Here is a 20,194-nt window from a genome sequence, read left to right as displayed (position 1 = left end):
ATCAAACTCGCTTTTGGCAATTCTGACAGTCTTAGAGAGGAAACCTGCTACATTTTTCTATTAGTAGCAAGGGATCTTTTATATGCACCATCCCACAGACAGGAAAGCCCACCGACGGTAATCGATCAGGGTGGTAAGTCGAACTTTAAACTAAAAACTGCACCCTCTCCAGCAATTGCCCCGCTATGTACTACCCTCACAGATTACCTACGCCGTGTTGGCGACTCACCGAACACCTTGAGGTCGACCGTTTTGATCTTCACGGGACTGGTGTTCACCTGACAGTTGTAGATGCCCTGGTCGCTGTAACGCACGGACCGGATGTGCATGTTCCAGTCCTCCGTGTACGGCCGCTCCACGCTGATGCGTTCGTCGTCAATGATGCGGCGGTCCTCGAACGTCAGCAGGGTCGACCACTGGTCCGTCCACACCACCTGGTGACAAAACAGGAAGAAAGGAATGTTTTATTTATTCATTCATTTCATTGCGGTTGGTGCATATAAAATATCCCTTGCTGCCAATCGAAAAGAGTAGTCCATGAAGTGGCGACAGCGGGTTTTCTCTCTCAATATATGTGTGGTCCTTAACCATATGTCTGACGCCAAATAACCGTAAATAAAATGTGTTGAGTGCATTGTTAAATAAAATATTTCCTTCCTTCATTTCATTGCAACTTATTTTCGTGTTTATATCCAATTAAGGTTCAAGCACGATGTTCTGGGTACACACACCTCAGCTATCTGGGCTGGCTGTCCAGGACAGTGGGTTAACTGTTAGTGGTTAGCTGGAGAGAACACGGTGTAGTGGTCTTACACCTACCCACTGAGTCGTTCAAAGTCACTTTAGGTGGAAGTCGGTACCGGGCTGCGAACCCAGTACCTACCAGCTTTATGTCAGATGGCTCAACCACGACACCACCGAGGCCGGGGGTTTCCTTATTGAAGAAGTTTGTTTTGTTTAACGACACCACTAGAGCACATTGATTTATTAATCATCGGCTATCGGGTGTGAAACATTTCGTAATTTTGACATATAGTCTTAGAGAGGAAAGTCGCTACATTGTTATCATTAGTACCAAGGGATCTTTTATAAACACTATCCTACAAACAAGATAACACATACCACGGTCTTTGATATACCAGTCGTGGTGCACTGGCTAGAACGAGAAATAGCCCATTGGGCCCATGCAGTTAACGACTTACGCAAAACATTGTAATTACGGTTATATGGCGTCGAACATATGGCTAAGGATCACACAGATAATCAAAGAGAAGGAAGGAAATGGTCTATTTAACGACACACTCAACACATTTTATTTACGGTTATCTGGCTTCGGACATATGGTTAAGGACCATAAATATAACTGAGAGAGGAAACCCGCTGTCGCCACTTCATGGGATACGCTTTTCGACTAGCAGCAAGGGATATTTTATATGCACCATCCGACAGACAGGATAGTACATACCACGGCCTTTGTTACACCAGTTGTGGAGCACTGGCTGGAACGAGAAATACCCCAATGGGCCCACCGATCGATAGTGCACCAGGTGAGCGCTGTATCACTAATCGTTGTGGTTATTTTATTCCAACTATTCAAGAGAATTAACGTGCACATTCAGAGCAACCTGCTGTAGCGCACGCCTGTCCTGGGCACAGGTGTCGGCCTAGCGCGGCTCCTCCTTCCAGGATAGGAAAGGGGTGGGGTGGGTTGGAGGGGAGACCGCCTGCACTGACAGGTGCAAGCGAGCACCAGCAGTCCGACCGTAGCCGGTAACAGGCGGATGGTGGTATGGTGCTATGGAATTTGGAATGTCCCGTAGAATTAGAATGGGTGCGCATTTTTGAAGTTAGGCGCATTGTTGAGCGGCCAGCCTTAAGATAAAGATAGGGACCTACGTATAGTTTTAGAAATGAGTAAACCGAGAGTAGCTCGTTCGTTGTGGCTACTAGCAAAGGATCTTTTATATGCAGCATCCCGCAGTCAGGCTAGTACATACCGCGGCCTTTGTGGAGCAGTGCATGGAACGACTTGGCGGAAAACTTTAAATTTTGTTTTGTATAACGACACCACTAGAGCACGTTGGTTAACTAATCATCGGCTATTGGATGTCAAACATTTGGTGATTCAGACACGTAATCATCAGAGGAAACCCGGTTTCCTCTCTCAATCTGTGTGGTCCTTAACCATATGTTTGTCGCCATATAACCGTAAATAAAATGTGATGAGTGCGTCGTTAAATAAAACATTTCTTTCTTTCTATGATATAGCGCCTTTAAATACAGTGAATGTAACGGATATTTGTGACTGGAATCTGTAACGTAATATTAGCGTTACCAACCTTGTGGCTGGTAGGTACTAGATTCGCATTCCGGGAGGCTACAGAAAGAGTTTTAAAACATTGTTTAACGACACCACTAGAGCATATTGATTTAAAAGGCAAACACCATAGAAGAGTAGCATGATTGTGTGAGGACAACGGTTTTCTTCTCTCATTTTCATAAGCGTACGAGACGGATGGGGTGGGGGGGGGGGGGAACAAAAAGAGCTTCCCTGAAACCTTTTTTCAACATATATTTTCATAATTGTAACCACAATATTAGTTGTTTAAAACCCTATATAGCTGTTTGGCAGTAATGCTAATATGAATTAATGATGTTATCCAGATTCGGGCATTTTCGTTTAATTCGGGAATAAAATCAACCTGTCCCCACCCCTATCCACCTCTACAAAAATGGAAGACCGAATGCATGTGCTCATTTTGTACAGGTTGCATAGTACCAAAAAAGAGAGTTCCGTTTCAAATATTTACGGAGTAAAAGCAGCTGTCGGTGTGATTGGTAGTAATATGTGACATTGATTATTTGTGCAAATACTGTTATCCATTGACAATAAATAAATACACTTTTATTTGTTATACGGTTGTTATGCAGTATATACCAGAGGTTGAAACTAATGCGGGGTACCCCCAAAAATGGAACTGCAATTTTCAGCAAAAATGACGGTTGCTATTAAAAACATTAATTAAATCTCTTAAATGATACGTGACCCCCCCCCCCCCCATTTTTTTGCAGGTAGATTAGATGTGAGGTGCCACACTTTCTATTGCTGTACTTCCTGGGTGTGTTGAAACGCTGCTTATATCAGTTTTATTAGTAAACGTTAACATTATCGGCAATAGGAATTGATTTGGTCTGTTAAAACCTACAAGAAGTAGCACAATTAGTATGTTAAACACCTAACGCCGCCCCTATACCACCAAGTTTGTTTCTAGAACCGCCGTGCAACTAAAATCCATCATTAGTGACGTCCAAAGAAACCATTACCTTAAACATGCGAAAGAGCGATTTGTTAGAGAGGAAAAGGCAAAAATCACGTGGTTAACTCTTGAGTGTGACACAAGATCGTTCAGATTTACCACAACACAAGTATTTATTTTTTAAAAACACACACAAAAAACCCACATGCAGTTTATTTTTGAACTAGTAATTCAATTTAACAAATCGCTTTGTCGTCGCTAATCTAATTTGTTTTTTTGTGTTTTTTTGTTGTTTTTTGTGGGGTTTTATATGTACATGAATATGTTTTGCCATATTACGGCGTCTTTGTTACGTTGAAATGCTTTGTCTCAAGGTTGTTAATGGCCTACAATCTTTTGACACATATTTGTAATTGACCGGCCTCGGTGGCGTCGTGGTTTGGCCATCGGTCAACAGGCTGGTAGGTACTGGGTTCGGATCCCAGTCGAGGCATGGGATTTTTAATCCAGATACCGACTCCAAACCCTGAGTGAGTGCTCCGCAAGGCTCAATGTGTAGGTGTAAACCACTTGCACCGACTAGTGATCCATAACTGGTTCAACAAAGGCCATGGTTTGTGCTATCCTACCTGTGGGAAGCGCAACTAAAAGATCCCTTGCTGCTAATAGGAAAGAGTAGCCGATGAAGTGGCGACAGCGGGTTTCCTCTCAAAATCTGTGTGGTCCTTAACCATATGTCTGACGCCATATAACCGTAAATAAAATGTGTTGAGTGCGTCGTTAAATAAAACATTTTTTTATTTTATATACATTCATTCATTCATTCGTTCGTTCGTTCGTCCTTTAGTTCGTTCGTTCGTTCGTTCGTTCATTCATTCATTCATTCATTATTCATGTTTGAAGGCTAATTATTTGGAATAGGAAGTAAATTCTTAAGCTTAGCGATAGCCAATGAGTTATGTTTTAAAATGACAATTGGTTTTACACCAGCAGTGCAAAAGGTTTATCTGTAATGACGCTTGGTATTCATGCACTGGCTTTTCCTTGTGACAGTAGTCGGGCGCGATCAATTTGGGTAATTTTCAAACAAACTGATTTTGTGAAGAAAAAATTAATAGCTAAACCTTTATTCAAATGAGGATTTGTGTAACGTTTGATAAACAAAGTCTCCATAAATATATTCGTGATATCCGCACACATCCGCTTGAGAGTGGTTTGTACGGGTGTGAACATTGTCAAAAATGCCTCCAAAATCATGCAGTATGGGCACATTATGATGAATGTAACACACAAATTTAACTAAAAATATTTGAAATGAGTCCTCGATATAATTATGACCCTTTTTGTAATTTCCTTGAGACTTAAAATACATGTATCTTTCTTTAGTTTTAAACCATAGGTGGGCATTAAGGATGTCAGGGGCTGGCATGCATAAACCTCAGCTTAAGATTCGCAAATAACTGTGGTCTTCTACCTATACATTTTAAAGGCATATTGTCACAGACCACTGACCTATTTAATGGTCTAACAAAGTATTACCTGAACAAAAATAATTTGATTTGTCTCTAAATGTACTTTATTCAACCATCTTCATAACCACCATACTCCATTTATTAATGACATTTTGTACAAATAATTGAATTATGGCAATGATCCATAATTAAAAAACTAAAATTGCCGAGAGGGATGACATGGAGTTCACTCCATCATGGTTCAGTTAAAGTGATGCGATAGCTAGATTTCGTTTCCAACAATTAATGTAATTTTTATTTATTATTCATTTTTTAGAGAAATAAGGTGACAGTATGCCTTTAATTTACATGATATATAAACAAAATTACCCTTTCGGCACCGTAATGCAAATGATTAATTTAACACATGTTATGTTAGTTGAATGCACAGTTGGGATATTCCACATATGTATGTATCTAACGTCCATATTTTCTGCAAATGATTTCTGTCTAACAGAACAAGGAAAGAAATGTGGAAAACGAAGAAGAAAAAATATTCTCGAGTAACCGTGAACATGCCTATTAACAGGAAATGACTTCTGCACACGCGCCTTGTAATGTACGATCAATTTGAGGCAATAATGTTTTATTTTTCTCGCTTTCTTGTCAAAATCAGCCAACAAATGTTAATATTCATGACATTTTCTTTTCTAAAGAGATTAAATGTCTGTCATAGTCTAATGTTGGCGTTCTTCAGCTGTTCCCGTAAACCGGGCTATTGTTTTCAAGAGTGACGCGTGTCACGTAACGTCACCAAAACTCTTTTGCAATGAATCTACGAAGCAGACGAGACTTTGACATTGACAGCGGTGTAAAACTTTTGTTTATTTAGGTTTGTTTAATATTCCACGCCAATTAATATTAATTAATATTAATATAATGCAAACAGTGCAAAATGGCGGTCGTGTATACATTTCCCTATGTATAAAAGATATTTTGAATATCTACTTGTCTTTTCCTCATTTGTACACATCGTTTTGGGGGAAGGTTTTCTTATTTCAAGAAAAGTATTTTGATGTCAGGATTCAATCGTATACAGATTCCTTAAAAACAAGTCAAACGTAAACATACCGGTTTATGGGGTAGCCCGGTTCAGGTTTTTCTCGATACACAACATAACAAACAAAAGTGCATAAAGCGAATGGAAGAAATGAAAAAAAAAGTTATTTCCAAATGAATAACAGCATTGGAGAGAGAGAGACACAGACAGACATACAGACATACAGAAACAGAGAAATATAATCACATAGAACGAGATGGAAAGACAAAACAAAGAAAATAAGTTGCTATCTACTACTACTACTACTACTACTACTACTACTACTCTGCTACTACTACTACTACTACTACTACTACTACTGCTACTACTACTACTACTCTGCTGCTACTACTACTACTACTACTACTCTGCTACTACTACTACTAGTACTACTACTGCTACTACTACTACTACTATGCTACTACTACTACTACTGCTGCTGCTGCTACTACTACTACTACTACTACTACTACTACTACTACTACTACTACTACTACTACTACTACTACTACTACTACTACTACTACTACTACTACTACTATATATACTCTGCTACTACTACAACTACTAGTACTACTACTAGTACTACTACTACTACTACTACTACTACTACTACTACTACTACACTGCTACTGCTGTTACTACTACGACTACGACCACTATTACGTTTAATACACTACTATTACTGTTACTACAACTGCTACTGCTGCTGTTGCTGCTGCAACTGCTACAATTACTACTACAACAACTACTACTACCACTACTTCTGCTGCTGCTGCTACTACTACTACTACTACTACTACTCTGCTACTATATTGTTGCTACTGTTACTACTAGTAGTACTACTATTGCTGCTACTATAATTGCTGCTACTACGACGTCTGCTACTACAGAAAAGTATTTTGATGTCAGGATTCAATCGTATACAGATTCCTTAAAAACAAGTCAAACGTAAACATACCGGTTTATAGGGTAGGCGGTTCAGGTTTTTCTCGATACACAACATAACAAACAAAAGTGCATAAGCGAATGGAAGAAATGAAAGAAAAAAAACTTATTTCCAAATGAATGACAGCATTAGCAATTAATATATAGCGAGAAAGTAAGCGAGAGAGACAGAGACAGAGAGACAGAGACAGAGGGAGACATGTAGAGACTGGGAGAGAGAGAGAGAGAGAGAGAGAGAGAGAGAGAGAGAGAGAGAGAGAGAGAGAGAGAGAGAGAGAGAGAGAGACAGACAGACAGACAGACAGACAGACATACAGAAACAGAGAAATATAATCACATAGAACGAGATGGAAAGACAAAACAAAGAAAATAAGTTGCTATCTACTACTACTACTACTACTACTACTACTAGTACTACTGCTACTACTACTACTGCTACTACTACTACTAGTACTACTACTGCTACTACTACTACTACTACTCTGCTGCTACTACTACTACTACTAGTATTACTGCTACTACTACTACTACTACTAGTACTACTGCTATTACTACTACTACTCTGCTGCTACTACTACTACTGCTACTACTACTACTACTCTGCTGCTACTACTACTACTACTACTAGTACTACTGCTACTACTACTACTACTCTGCTGCTACTACTACTACTACTCTGCTACTACTACTACTAGTACTACTACTGCTACTACTACTACTCTGCTACTACTACTACTACTAGTACTACTACTGCTACTACTACTACTACTACTAATAATACTACTCTGCTACTACTACAACTACTAGTACTACTACTACTACTACTACTACTACTACTACTACACTGCTACTGCTGTTACTACGACTACTCTGCTACTACTACTACTACTAGTACTACTACTGCTACTACTACTACTACTAATACTACTCTGCTACTACTACAACTACTAGTACTACTACTACTACTACTACTAGTACTACTGCTATTACTACTACTACTCTGCTGCTACTACTACTACTGCTACTACTACTACTACTCTGCTGCTACTACTACTACTACTAGTACTACTGCTACTACTACTACTACTCTGCTGCTACTACTACTACTACTCTGCTACTACTACTACTAGTACTACTACTGCTACTACTACTACTCTGCTACTACTACTACTACTAGTACTACTACTGCTACTACTACTACTACTACTACTACTAATACTACTCTGCTACTACTACAACTACTAGTACTACTACTACTACTACTACTACTACTACTACTACACTGCTACTGCTGTTACTACGACTACGACCACTATTACGTTTAATACACTACTATTACTGTTACTACAACTGCTACTGCTGCTGTTGCTGCTGCAACTGCTACAATTACTACTACAACAACTACTACTACCACTACTTCTGCTGCTGCTGCTACTACTACTACTACTACTACTATTTCTGATACTATATTGTTGCTACTGTTACTCCTAGTAGTACTACTATTGCTACTACTATAATTGCTGTTACTACGACGTCTGCTACTACAGCTGCTGCTGCTGCTGCTGTTACTACGACTAAAAACAATCACTTGATGTTGGTAGCAAATTAATATCAGGTTAAAGAAATCAACTAAAACCAGAACTTGACGTCCATAATAACCCCCCTGCGCGTGCTGTAACCTCACCGTGGTGCAGGGGTGTAACATTCTCTTTGAGAATGGCCAATACAGCACAAATTGAAGTTTAGAGTAAAATTCGGTGTCCGTAAAATTCTGTGATGTTTGTATTTGTATTTTTGCACAGTTCTTTACACTGTTTTTGTTTAAACCTTGAATTTTTATATTGATGTTGATCATCACTTTATTTATTTGCATTACCATAGTTTGACACCCAATAGCCGATGTATTTTTCGTGCTGGGGTGTCGTTAAACATTCATTCATTCATTCATTCATTCCATAATAACCGGCCTCGGTGGCATCGTGGTTAGGCCATCGGTATACAGGCTGGTAGGTACTGGGTTCGGATCCCAGTCGAGGCATGGGATTTTTAATCCAGATACCGATTTCAAACTCTGAGTGAGTGCTCCGCAAGGCTCAATGGGTAGGTGTAAACCACTTGCACCGACCAGTGATCCATAACTTGTTCAACAAAGGCCATGGTTTGTGCTATCCTGCCTGTGGGAAGTGCAAATAAGATCCCTTGCTGCCTGTCGTAAAAGAGTAGACTGTGTGGCGACCGCGGGTTTCCTCTAAAAAAACCAGTGTCAGAATGACCATATGTTTGACGTCCAATAGTCGATGATAAGATAAAAAAAATCAATGTGCTCCAGTGGCGTCGTTAAATAAAACAAACTTTACTTTTGTTGATGTCCATAACAAAATGACCGTATGTTTGACATCCAATAACCAATGATTAATAAATCAATGTGCTCTTGTGGTGTCGTTAAACAAAACAAACAAACAAACTTTTGATGTCCATAACAACAAAAAATAAAGATAACAACAGTTACTATATAACATTTAGTGAAATATCTTAAAATATCAGTGAAATAAAAGTGTTATCAGTCACTCAGTGACGATAACACATTTTAGAGTGAAAATTTCACTATTTCGCTCTAACATGTGTTATCGTCACTGTAGAAAGTGTTATCTTCACTGTAATAAAGCCGGAACTATTTTGCTGCTGGCATTTTAAAAATAAAGGTAAATTGCCAAAAGTTATGTAATAAATACAAAATTTCATGTTTTTTGTCAAATATGATTTATATCTCATCTCGTGAAGTTTGCAATCATATCACACTCGTCGTGCAAGCGCGACTCGTGAGATATGATTGCAAACTTCACGAGATGAGATATAAATCATATTTGACAAAAAACATAATATATCCTCTATGTAGAAGAATCAGTTACTTGATGTCGACCGAGGAACTTGACTGAGCACGGCAACACCGCCGTTTTGCCCTCCTTGACGCTGACGTTGGCCATGGGTACGTCGAAACTCGGCTCGAGTTTGACAGCTTCTGAAACGACAAACATACATTGTACACACACACAGGACAAATAAACAAAATTGTAGGGCTAAAAAACAGAATTAGATGGTTAGTTGTCACTTGATGTTTCATGTTTCTTCAGGGGATGGGAATGACTGTTGAGGATGGTTGTTTCTTTTGGGATTGTCTTTGGTTGGGTTTGTTTGTTTGTTTGTTTGGTTGGTTGATTGGTTTGGTTGGTTGGTTGGTTGGTTGGTTGATTGTTTGGTTGATGATTACTGTTTTAATTTTTGTGTTTTGTTTACTTTTTTTTATCTCGGGGCGGGACGTAGCCCTGTGGCAAAACGCTTGCTTGAAGCGCGGTCGGTTTGGGATCGATCCCCGTCTGTGAGCCCATTGGCTGTTTCTCGTGCCAGCCAGTGCACTACGACTGGTATATCAAATGCATTGTTATGTGCTATTCTGTCTGAGGGATGGTGCATATAAAAGATCCCTTGCCACTAATGAAAACATGTAGCGGGTTTCCTCTCTAAGACTATATGTGTCAAAATTATCAAATGCCTGACATCCAATAGCCGATGATTAATAAAACAATGTGCTCTAGTGGTATCGTTAAACCAAACACACTTTAACTTTTTGTTTTATCTCAGAATGCAGCGACAGCGGGTTTCCTCTCTAAATATCTGTGTGGTCCTTAACCATATGTCTGATGCCATATAACCGTAAATAAAATGTGTTGAGTGCGTCGTTAAATAAAACATTTCTTTCCTTCTTTCTTTTAGAATGCACTTCTATTTTTGACAAACATTGCAATGTAGCACACCATTCTCTAACAACACCTTTTAAAAAAGTTTTTAAAAAAAACCCCTTAATTTCCTGTATCTGTCCATGCAGAGTACATGTATTTTGTAGTCAGCGGCTATTAAAACTGAAAAGATAACCGTAAATTCAGGACATCATTTTCATAAGGGGCGAAACGTAGCCCAGTGGTAAAGCGCTCGCTTGATGCGCGATCGGTTTGGGATCGATCCCCGCCAGTGGGCCCATTGGGCTATTTCTCGCCCCAGCCAGTGCATCACGACTGGCACACCAAAGGACCGTGGTATGTGCTATCCTGTCTATGAGATGGTGCATATAAAAGATCCCTTGCTGCTAATCGAAAAGAGTAGCCCATGAAATGGCGACAGCGGGTTTCGTCCCTCAATATCTGTGTGGTCCTTAACCATATGTCCGGCGTCATATAACCGGAAATAAAATGTGATGAGTGCGTCGTTAAATAAAACCATTTCCTTTTATTTGCATGATCACGACAGATTACGCAAAAACTAAATGTTTTACCTGAATATGTGTTTGCACAAACCACAAATGTTTTCTCTTAGTTGGATATGAGCAAGTTTAAATGGAACTGTTTAGGTAGTACTAAACCAAATCACTTCCGGCTGGGTCAAGTTGCTAAACCTCTTGAGTAGTTTGGGAGATGAGGCGCAAGTGCAGTCTATACTGTGGCGAGCTACGTTTATAGGAGGGTCGAATCATACTTTCCCGGAAAATACATTGAAAAAATAAATTGCTTGAGCAGGGAGGGGTTTTGGCCCGAATACCCCCAACACGCGCTTGGAGATTCTAGGCTGCTACTATCACTCCTAAAAACACCACCACTAGAGCACATTTATTTATTTATTTATTTATTATCGGCTATTGGGTGTCAAACATTTGGTAATATGACATATAGTCTTAGAGAGGAAACCCGCTACCTTTTTCAATTACTAGCAAGGGATCTTTTATATGCACTATCCCAAAGACAGGATATCACATACCACGGCCTTTGATATACCAGTCGTGGTGCACTGACTGGAACGAGAAATAACCCAACGGGCCCACCGACGGGGATCGATCCCAAACCGATAGCGCATCAAGAGAATGCTTTAAATACCACTGAGCTACGTACCGGCTGCAAGATAAGCAACAACAACAAAAAAGCTGTGTTTCATCACATTTGTGGATTCATTATCAATCATTAAAAAAAAAATCAACTTTCTTTTAAATAGTACGAGTAATAATTCAGTGCATGCCCTGCAATCAGGTTTGTACAAACATCGTCGAATTGCGTGTTGCAGAGATCTCTTCCAGTTGCGTGTCGCACAAACGCCACTGCGGTGTGCTATTAGTCCTAATTCATTCCAAATGCACAAGTAAGCAATCTTCGTCACGAGGCGACACGCAAAGCCTCCGTGTCACAACAAGGATGGAAAACGTGAGAAGCGGAAAATAGAAAGAAAAATGAGAAGAAAAAAAGAAAAGAAGAAAAAAAAAGTGTTCCAAACGAAAACAGAACTAGGATGTTACATCTTTCTTTCTTCTTTTTTTTTTTTATATAAATTCTAATTTACAAATCTAGTTTACAAATAATAATTATAGTCATTTCACTAACCATAAGGACCGGCCTCGGTGGCGTCGTGGTTAGGCCATCGGTCTACAGGCTGGTAGGCACTGGGTTCGGATCCCAGTCGAGGCATGGGATTTTTAATCCAGATACCGACTCCAAACCCTGAGTGAGTGCTCCGCAAGGCTCAATGGGTAGGTGTAAACCACTTACACCGACCAGTGATCCATAACTGGTTCAACAAAGGTCATGGTTTGTGCTATCCTGCCTGTGGGAAGCGCAAATAAAAGATCCCTTGCTGCTAATCGGAAAGAGTAGCCCATGTAGTGGCGACAGCGGGTTTCCTCCCCAAATCTTTGTGGTCCTTAACCATATGTCTGACGCCATATAACCGTAAATACAATGTGTTGAGTGCGTCGTTAAATAAAACATTTCTTTCTTTCTTTTTCAATAGCCATAGGAGTACCAGGCAGGGAAGAGGGTTACACTCCATCGAATAATATTATGGGCATATATTTAAATCATTTAGGCATGAAGTCCATCCCAAATTATAAACTGGTGATGAATATGTTCTGTAATGTGATTGAGGGCGGGATTTAGCCCAGTGGTAAAGCGTTCGGTTGATGCGCGGTCGGTCTAGGATCGATCCCATTGAGCTATTTCTCGCTCCAGCCAGTGCACCACGACTGGTATATCAAAGACTGTGTTATGTGCTATCCTGTCTATGGGATGGTGCATATAAAAGATCCCTTGCTGCTAATCAAAAAGAGTAGCCCATGAAGTGGCGACAGCGGGTTTCCTCTCAATATCTGTGTGGTCCTTAACCATATGTCTGACGCCATATAACCGTAAAATAAAATGTGTTAAATAAATAAAACATTTTCTTTCTTTTTTACTGTAATGTGACTGGTTATATAAATTACATTGATTTTAGGACATCGAATATACAATACCATCCACAAACCTAATGACGTCAGAAAGCGGGACAGATCAAATTAACTGTTCTAGGGTCTACGGTTAGATTGTAGTCAGCTACTTGTGTGTGTGTGTGTGTGTGTGTGTGTGTGTGTGTGTGTGTGTGTGTGTGTGTGTGCACGCGCGCGCGCGCGCGTGTGTGTGTGTGTGTGTGTGAGGTAGGTATATACGAGACATTCAGTAGGTTCCGTGGAAAACAATTTCAATGTACGCTGTGGGTGTGGGCATTTTTGGCGTGTATCCATCAGTTAACTGTTCAAGCACGCCTGTCGTGGACACAACATCTGACTTTGTCAGAGTTCTGTCCATGATAAGAACGTACAATGGAGATATCTGCTTAATATAACTCCCCTGCTAGTGCTGATCCTCGACGTGATGCAGAATTGGCAACATTCTTGTGGAAGGAAGGAACTATTTTATTTAACGACGCACTCAGCACATTTTATTTACGGTTATATGGCGTCGGACATATGGTTAAGGACCACTCAGATACTGAGAGAGGAAACCCGCTGTCGCCACCTAATGGGCTACTCTTTTCGATTAGCAGCCGGGGGTCTTTTATATGCAACATCCCACAGACAGGGTAGTACATACCACGGCCTTTGGTATACCAGTCGTGGTGCACAGGCTGGAACGAGAAATAGCCCAATAGCATCGAGCGAGCGTTTTACCACTGGGCTACAGATGGGGTATAAAAAAATTACAGGCTGGTTATAAGAAAATTACACGCGGGTTATAAGAAAATCATTGGTGGGATATAAAACAATCTTATAGTCCAATAGAGAAATAGTCCAATGGGCCCACCGACGGGGATCGATCCTAAACTGACCGCGCATCAAGCGAGCGCTTTACCACTGGGCTAGGTCTCTCCCCCCCCCCCCCCCCCCACACACACATTCTTATGGGGTCTTCCCTTGAGAATAGAAAATACAACACAAAGTCATAATCATCAATGTATCTTTAACATTTTAAAATGAGTTCGGTGAAGGCATTGCAGGCCTCTAAAAATTGCGAGAACGGTCGTTTCGTTCGCGCGTTGTTCGCGAAAAATTTCGAGCACCATTTACATGAATATAACGACCGGGTTACGCAAAAAGGAAATGGGTTACATGGATTTATTTCTGCGTAACCGATAAATGGGTCACGCAGATTTTCAATGCCAAGAGGCCTGCATTGAACTCTGATATTTATAGTTGCGCAAATGCAATGTGACATTTTCAAAAGTGCAGTAGATATGGCATTGTATACAATGGTTGTGAATGAAGAGATTCAACTATGTGCTACAACAAAGTACAATACATATATTGTTATACCCAAATAAGGTATAGTTATCAGATCTATTGCTTCCGAATCGCAAATGTCAAAACTAATAGCTCTTTGAAGCAGTCATTTAAATATTTCTAATTCCTTAACATCAAAAAAGATTTCTGGTATATCCAAAATTACGCAAAGACGTAATTCGTATAATAACAGAACTATTTACGTTCTCACATGTTTTTTTATGTTACACAGAAGATTTCTTAAAACCATCAGAATACAACTGTTGGCACGTTTTCCCTATGACCAACGGAAGATATCTCTCAAGTTGGTATGGCAACACAAATTGTAATTACGGAAAAACAACAAATAATTTAATTATTTGTGACAAGACAAAGAAGAAGTCTAAAAAAAAAAAATCCTGGTTTTTTTAATCTATAAACGCTGTATTTATTTTTTACCTGCTATGTGTGTTGTCGTTTAATGAACGAAGGAAATAAAATATTTTTACCTGCTGTGTGTTGTCGTTTAATGAACGAATGAAATAAAATGTTAGTGTCACTGACAGTCCCTACTCATCCATGGGCAGCTCAATGATAAAGCCGTGGTATGTGCTATCATGCCTGTGGGATGGTGCATACAAATTATCCCTTGCTACTAATGGGAAAATGTAGCGGGCTTCCTCTTTCTAAGACTATATATAACGACCGCCGGTAGTAGGGGAGCATAGTAGGTAGTTACAAGTGACTCTTAACAATGCCAGAAGTAACTACTGAACACTACCCGGAGTGGTCAAACTACGCCCACAGCTAAAAGCTAATGGGGAATGACAGGTGTGTGGCACGGATAGCCACAAGAGACAAGAACATGTCGTGGTTAGAGAGACAAGGACTGATATGTGGAGGTGGACAGCAAAAGAGGATGAAACACTGGTATTCTATTAACAACGATTTACAAGTTGAAATGATCAAGTCGAATTTAATTACTAGTAGTTTGGACTTATTTACAAATTGATCAGACATTATAAAACACGAGAACATGTAAAAAAAACCCCACCTAGACTAGAAACGTACAAAAGGACAAGACAAGAAAAGGATAATGAAGGAAACACATTGTATTTGCGGATATATGGCGTCAGACATATGGTTAAGGACCACACAGGTATAGAGAGAGGAACTCCGCTGTCGCCACTTCATGGGCTACTCTTTTCGATTAGCAGCGAGGGATCTTTTATATGCACCCTCCCACAGACAGGATAGTACATACCACGGGCTTTGATATGCGAGTCGTGGGGCACTGGCTGCAACGAGAAATAGCCCAATGGGGCCGTCGACGGGGATCGATCCTAAACCGACCGCGCATCGAGCGAGCACTTTACCACTGGGCTACGTCCTGTCCAAGAAAAAGATAAAGACAAAAGGCGACAAAACAAACAGGGAACCAACAGAAACAATCCCATCAACCACCGCCCTCCCCCTCCCCCCAGCCACCCACCCCACCAAGGACAAGAAAAGGCAGTACAGTATAATCGAAAGAAAACAAAATAAACACATACACGAAAAGTTACGGCAAGACAAGGTAGGATTGGACAAGACAAGACAAGACAAAGATAATAAAAAAGACAAATTAAAGGGACATTCCTGAGTTTGCTGCATTGTAAGATTTTTCTGACTAATAAAATACTTCTACGATTAAACTTAGAAATTAAATATATTTTCTTGTTCAGAATAGCAGTGTCTGAATATTGAATGTGTTTCTGGTCGTCTTAATATTTGTAAGAAGCCCAAACTGGATTTTGTCGTCAAATAATTTCGTACGTACGAAAAAATAATATCTGAGGAAATAATATGAAATGTAACCTGGTACAAACATTACAACGATCAGAAACACGTTTAATATACAGCCACTAATATTTTATGCAGAACAATATACTTGATATGTAATTACAATCGTTAAAAAGTCTCTGTTAGTCGATAACATCTTAAAAATTGCTGCAAACTCAGGAATGTCCCTTTAACATAACACGATAGGTCAGGTCCGTACAGGACAAACAAAAAAGAAAGAAAGAAAGAAATGTTTTATTTAACGACGCACTCAACACATTTTATTTACGGTTATATGGCGTCAGACATATGGTTAACGACCACACAGATTTGGAGAGGAAACCCGCAGTCGCCACTACATGGGCTACGCTTTCCGATTAGCAGCAAGGGATCTTTTATTTGCGCTTCTCACAGGCAGGATAGCACAAACCATGGCCTTTGTTGAACCAGTTATGGATCACTAGTCGGTGCAAGTGGTTTACACCTACCCATTGAGCCTTGCGGAGCACTCACTCATAGTTTGGAGTCGGTATCTGGATTAAAAATACCATGCCTCGACTGGGATCCGAACCCATTACCTACCAGCTTGTAGACCGATGGCCTAAACACGACGCCAACGAGGCCGGTAGACTGGAACAAATACAACACAAAACAAAGGTAAAAAAAAATAAAAAAATAAAAAATTGTTTTAACATAACACGATAGGTCAGGTCCGTACAGGACAAACAAAAAAGAGAAAAAAGAGAGAAAAAAAAAGAGAGGCAAAACAAAACACGATAAGAAAAGACTGGATGTCATATTTATGTGTTTCTGGAGTTAATCATAAGCATGGAAAGATGCTGTAAATCACCCTGCTTCTTGCTTCACGGGAACAAAAAAGCTTACAATAACACGTCGAAGACAAATGTGTTCCCAGATACATATTCACACCAAGTGAATGGGTGAGACGGAATGGGCAGGAAATTCATCGTCTACCAGCTCCCACGATGGCAATCTCCGGGAGACTGCTCTGTTGATATGTGAGCATCAATCCAAGGTTTATAACTGCCAATACGAAATGATCTTTTATTCCACATTGAATACATTTTTTCATCGCTGTGACTGTTTTGCGAAAAGGCCCCGCATGGGTTTAAAAAAAAAAAATAAAGTAAAGAAAGAGAGTGTTTGTTATCTAACTTTAACAAATGTTTTAAAAACAAACAACAACAACAAACAAAACCATACATACAAAAAAAACAAAAAAAAAACAACAACAACAACAACATATCTAGTAAATTTATGGCCCAACAAAATGTTAGCCTAATAACTATGCAGATTTAATATGTCCGTAAAAGTAATTTATCATATCCCAATTTCTATTGTAATTTTGTTTATACTTAATTAAAGGTGATCTGTTTTCTGAGAAGGGGGGTGTTTAGTTGGTTGGTTGGGGTCTGTTTGTATTGGGTCTTCTTCTTTTTTTTTGGTTAGGGGGTGTATTTGCATAATAATCAGCCACTGGATTTTAAGCATTTGATAATTCTAATTGATAATTTTCTGAGGACATTTTTTTTTTATCACATTAGTAGCAAGAGATTTTTCGTATGCACTTTCTCGCAGACAGGATAGCACGTACCACGGCCTTTGATATTTCAGTCATGGGCGCTGATTGGAACGGAAAATAGCCCAATGTATCCACCAACAGGAATCGATCGCAGACCGTAAATGAATTATGGCTACATAATAATAAAGGGGAAAAAAGGGAAGTAGGGTTAGGATTTGTGGTTAATATCAATGTACGGCTTTTTTATAATAAAAAAAAATTGTTTTCTTTAACGACACCACTGGAGCACATTGATTAATTAATCATCAGCCACTGGATGTCAAACATTTGGTAATTCTGACTCTTAGTCATCAGAGGAAACCCGCTACATTTTCCTAATGCAGCAAGGGATATTTTATACGCACTTTCCCACAGACAGGAAAGCACATACCACGGCCTTTGTCCAATTGTGCGGCACTGGTTGGAACGAGAAAAAAACAATTAGTTGAATGGATCGACAAAGGTGGTTCAATCCTGCGAAACAAGCACCTCAAGCGAGCACTCAACCGACTATGCTAAATCCCGCCCCCTTTGTTTTTCAACAAAATTGTTGGGGAGAAATGTCCTTACAATAGCAACATTAAAAAAAATATGTATGCTTTCAGAAAGGGATAGTGTTTAACTTTTAAAATAATACGGTTTGTACACTGGCAGAAAAAAAAGAAGATAAAAATTATGAATTGTCCCTTATCTATTCAATTTCTATGGATTTAAAATTGTTCATTAATTAAAGTTACAATTTCGATTGGGTGTTTGCGTTTTATTTGTTTGTTGTTGTTTTTCAGGGTTGTTTTTAGGATGAGAAATTAACGGTGTTCTCTTTGAAGTTATATTTGTGTTTGCCTTGTTTTGCTTTATATGTGTGTGTGTGCGTGCGTGCGTGCGTATGTGTGCGTGCGCACATGCGTGTGTGCGTGTGTGTGTGTGTGTGTGTGTGTATGTATGTGTGTTTGTGTATGTGTGTGCCTTTGTGTGTATGTTTGCGAGTATGTTATTTTGTATTAAGACTATTGTTTGCATTTTAGTCATTTGTGTGTTGTGGTTGTTGCAGTTGTCGTTGTTTCTTTTCTGTTCTTTCTTTCTTTTTCTTTTTTCTCTTTCTTTCTTTCTTTCTTTTTTCTTTTGTAAGAGAAACATACTTGCTGATTAAAGCATCAGTGTACAATAATTCCTATACGCCAACAAACATTTACGGAAAGAGCTATTTTACTACAGATTTTTCTCGCGGACTCAGATACACTCAGATAGGAGAATAAGGACCCCAAGAAAAATATAAATGTGAAAGCCATTGCCTGTCACAGTCAGTTTGACTTCTCGACGTGAGCGGCAACGATCGCGATTCTGGGGATTCCAAACGGATGAAGACGGGAATTCGATCTGACAGTGTTGATTAAATGAGCACAGAAACTTTGATATATTCCATGGGTTTGTGTGTGATAATGTCGCGGAGGGGTGCATAGATCCCGGCATAAAGTAGAAATAAGTCGCCTCGTGTCTGCATTAATCGTCGAATTACTCACGCTCGAATTGAATATGACGACGACCGTACGTGTTCGAAGGGTACACAAAAAATAAAATTTAAAAAAAAAAAGAAAAAAAAAAAGATAGCGAGATAATATTTCGATTTTCAAAATAGTGTACGTTATACGTATATGCATTATCTGTGTGTATATATCTGGACCCAAATTCACAAAAAAACAAACATCGTAAACCTAGTTTTGCACATAAACGTAAATCTACGACAAAACCGCAATTCTTATTATTACTAGTTTAGTACAACAAATATAATTAGAAATACACATAATTTCTTTCTTTTTGTCCTTAAAATGATCAATTATTTTGCAATATTGTACATTTCTTCGTGAAATAGATGTCCAACACGTGTAAATGTATACTCGATATCTCTGTTAGTCGCAGACGTAAACTTACGATGTTTGGTGAAATTGACCCCAGGCCTCTAAGAACCGGAGGGTTGCGGGGAGGACTGTGCCCTCACACACGAGGGCGAAAATGTACGGTTTTTTTTAGTCCCACTCCACATATTTCAAGATTTAAAAACATGGATTGTCCCACCCCACTAGATACTGTTTTCCCCCTCCACTGGAAAGTGTGCCCCCCCCCCCCCCCCCCCATCCACAACACATACACACTCACTCCAGATATCGTTCCTACAGGCATGTATATACTGATTATTATTTACACTAAGACATCACTCGTTATACCCGTGTAGACCGAGTCAAGTTGTCTTATATCCCACCTATGTTTTTCTTATAACGCGCATGCAATTATTTTTTATACCCCATCTGTAGCCCAGTGGTAAAGCGCTCGCTCGATGCGCGGTCGGTCTGGAATCGATCCCCATCGGTGGGCCCATTGGGCTATTTCTCGTTCCAGCCTGTGCACCACAACTGGTATATCAAAGGTTGTGGT

The 20,194-nt window shown here is 39.6% G+C and overlaps 1 protein-coding gene across 2 annotated transcripts in view; it reads right to left on the bottom strand.

Annotated features, from left to right (window-relative positions):
- The window catches only part of LOC121382533 (lachesin-like), a 100,475-nt gene that overhangs the window by 8,276 nt on the left and 72,005 nt on the right, over positions 1-20,194 (bottom strand). For both annotated transcript variants that reach the window (XM_041511995.1, XM_041512001.1), the window contains exons 2-3: positions 9,665-9,774; positions 230-434 (exon numbers count right to left, since the gene is read on the bottom strand). In XM_041511995.1, coding sequence (XP_041367929.1) covers positions 230-434; positions 9,665-9,774 — 315 coding nt within the window. The remainder of the gene's footprint in view (positions 1-229; positions 435-9,664; positions 9,775-20,194) is intronic.

The sequence above is a fragment of the Gigantopelta aegis genome, chromosome 2 (assembly GCF_016097555.1).
Source record: "Gigantopelta aegis isolate Gae_Host chromosome 2, Gae_host_genome, whole genome shotgun sequence".
In the NCBI taxonomy this organism is placed as follows: domain Eukaryota; kingdom Metazoa; phylum Mollusca; class Gastropoda; order Neomphalida; family Peltospiridae; genus Gigantopelta; species Gigantopelta aegis.
Note: the sequence above shows the minus strand (reverse complement) of the source record. Positions and strands in the feature narration are given on the sequence as shown.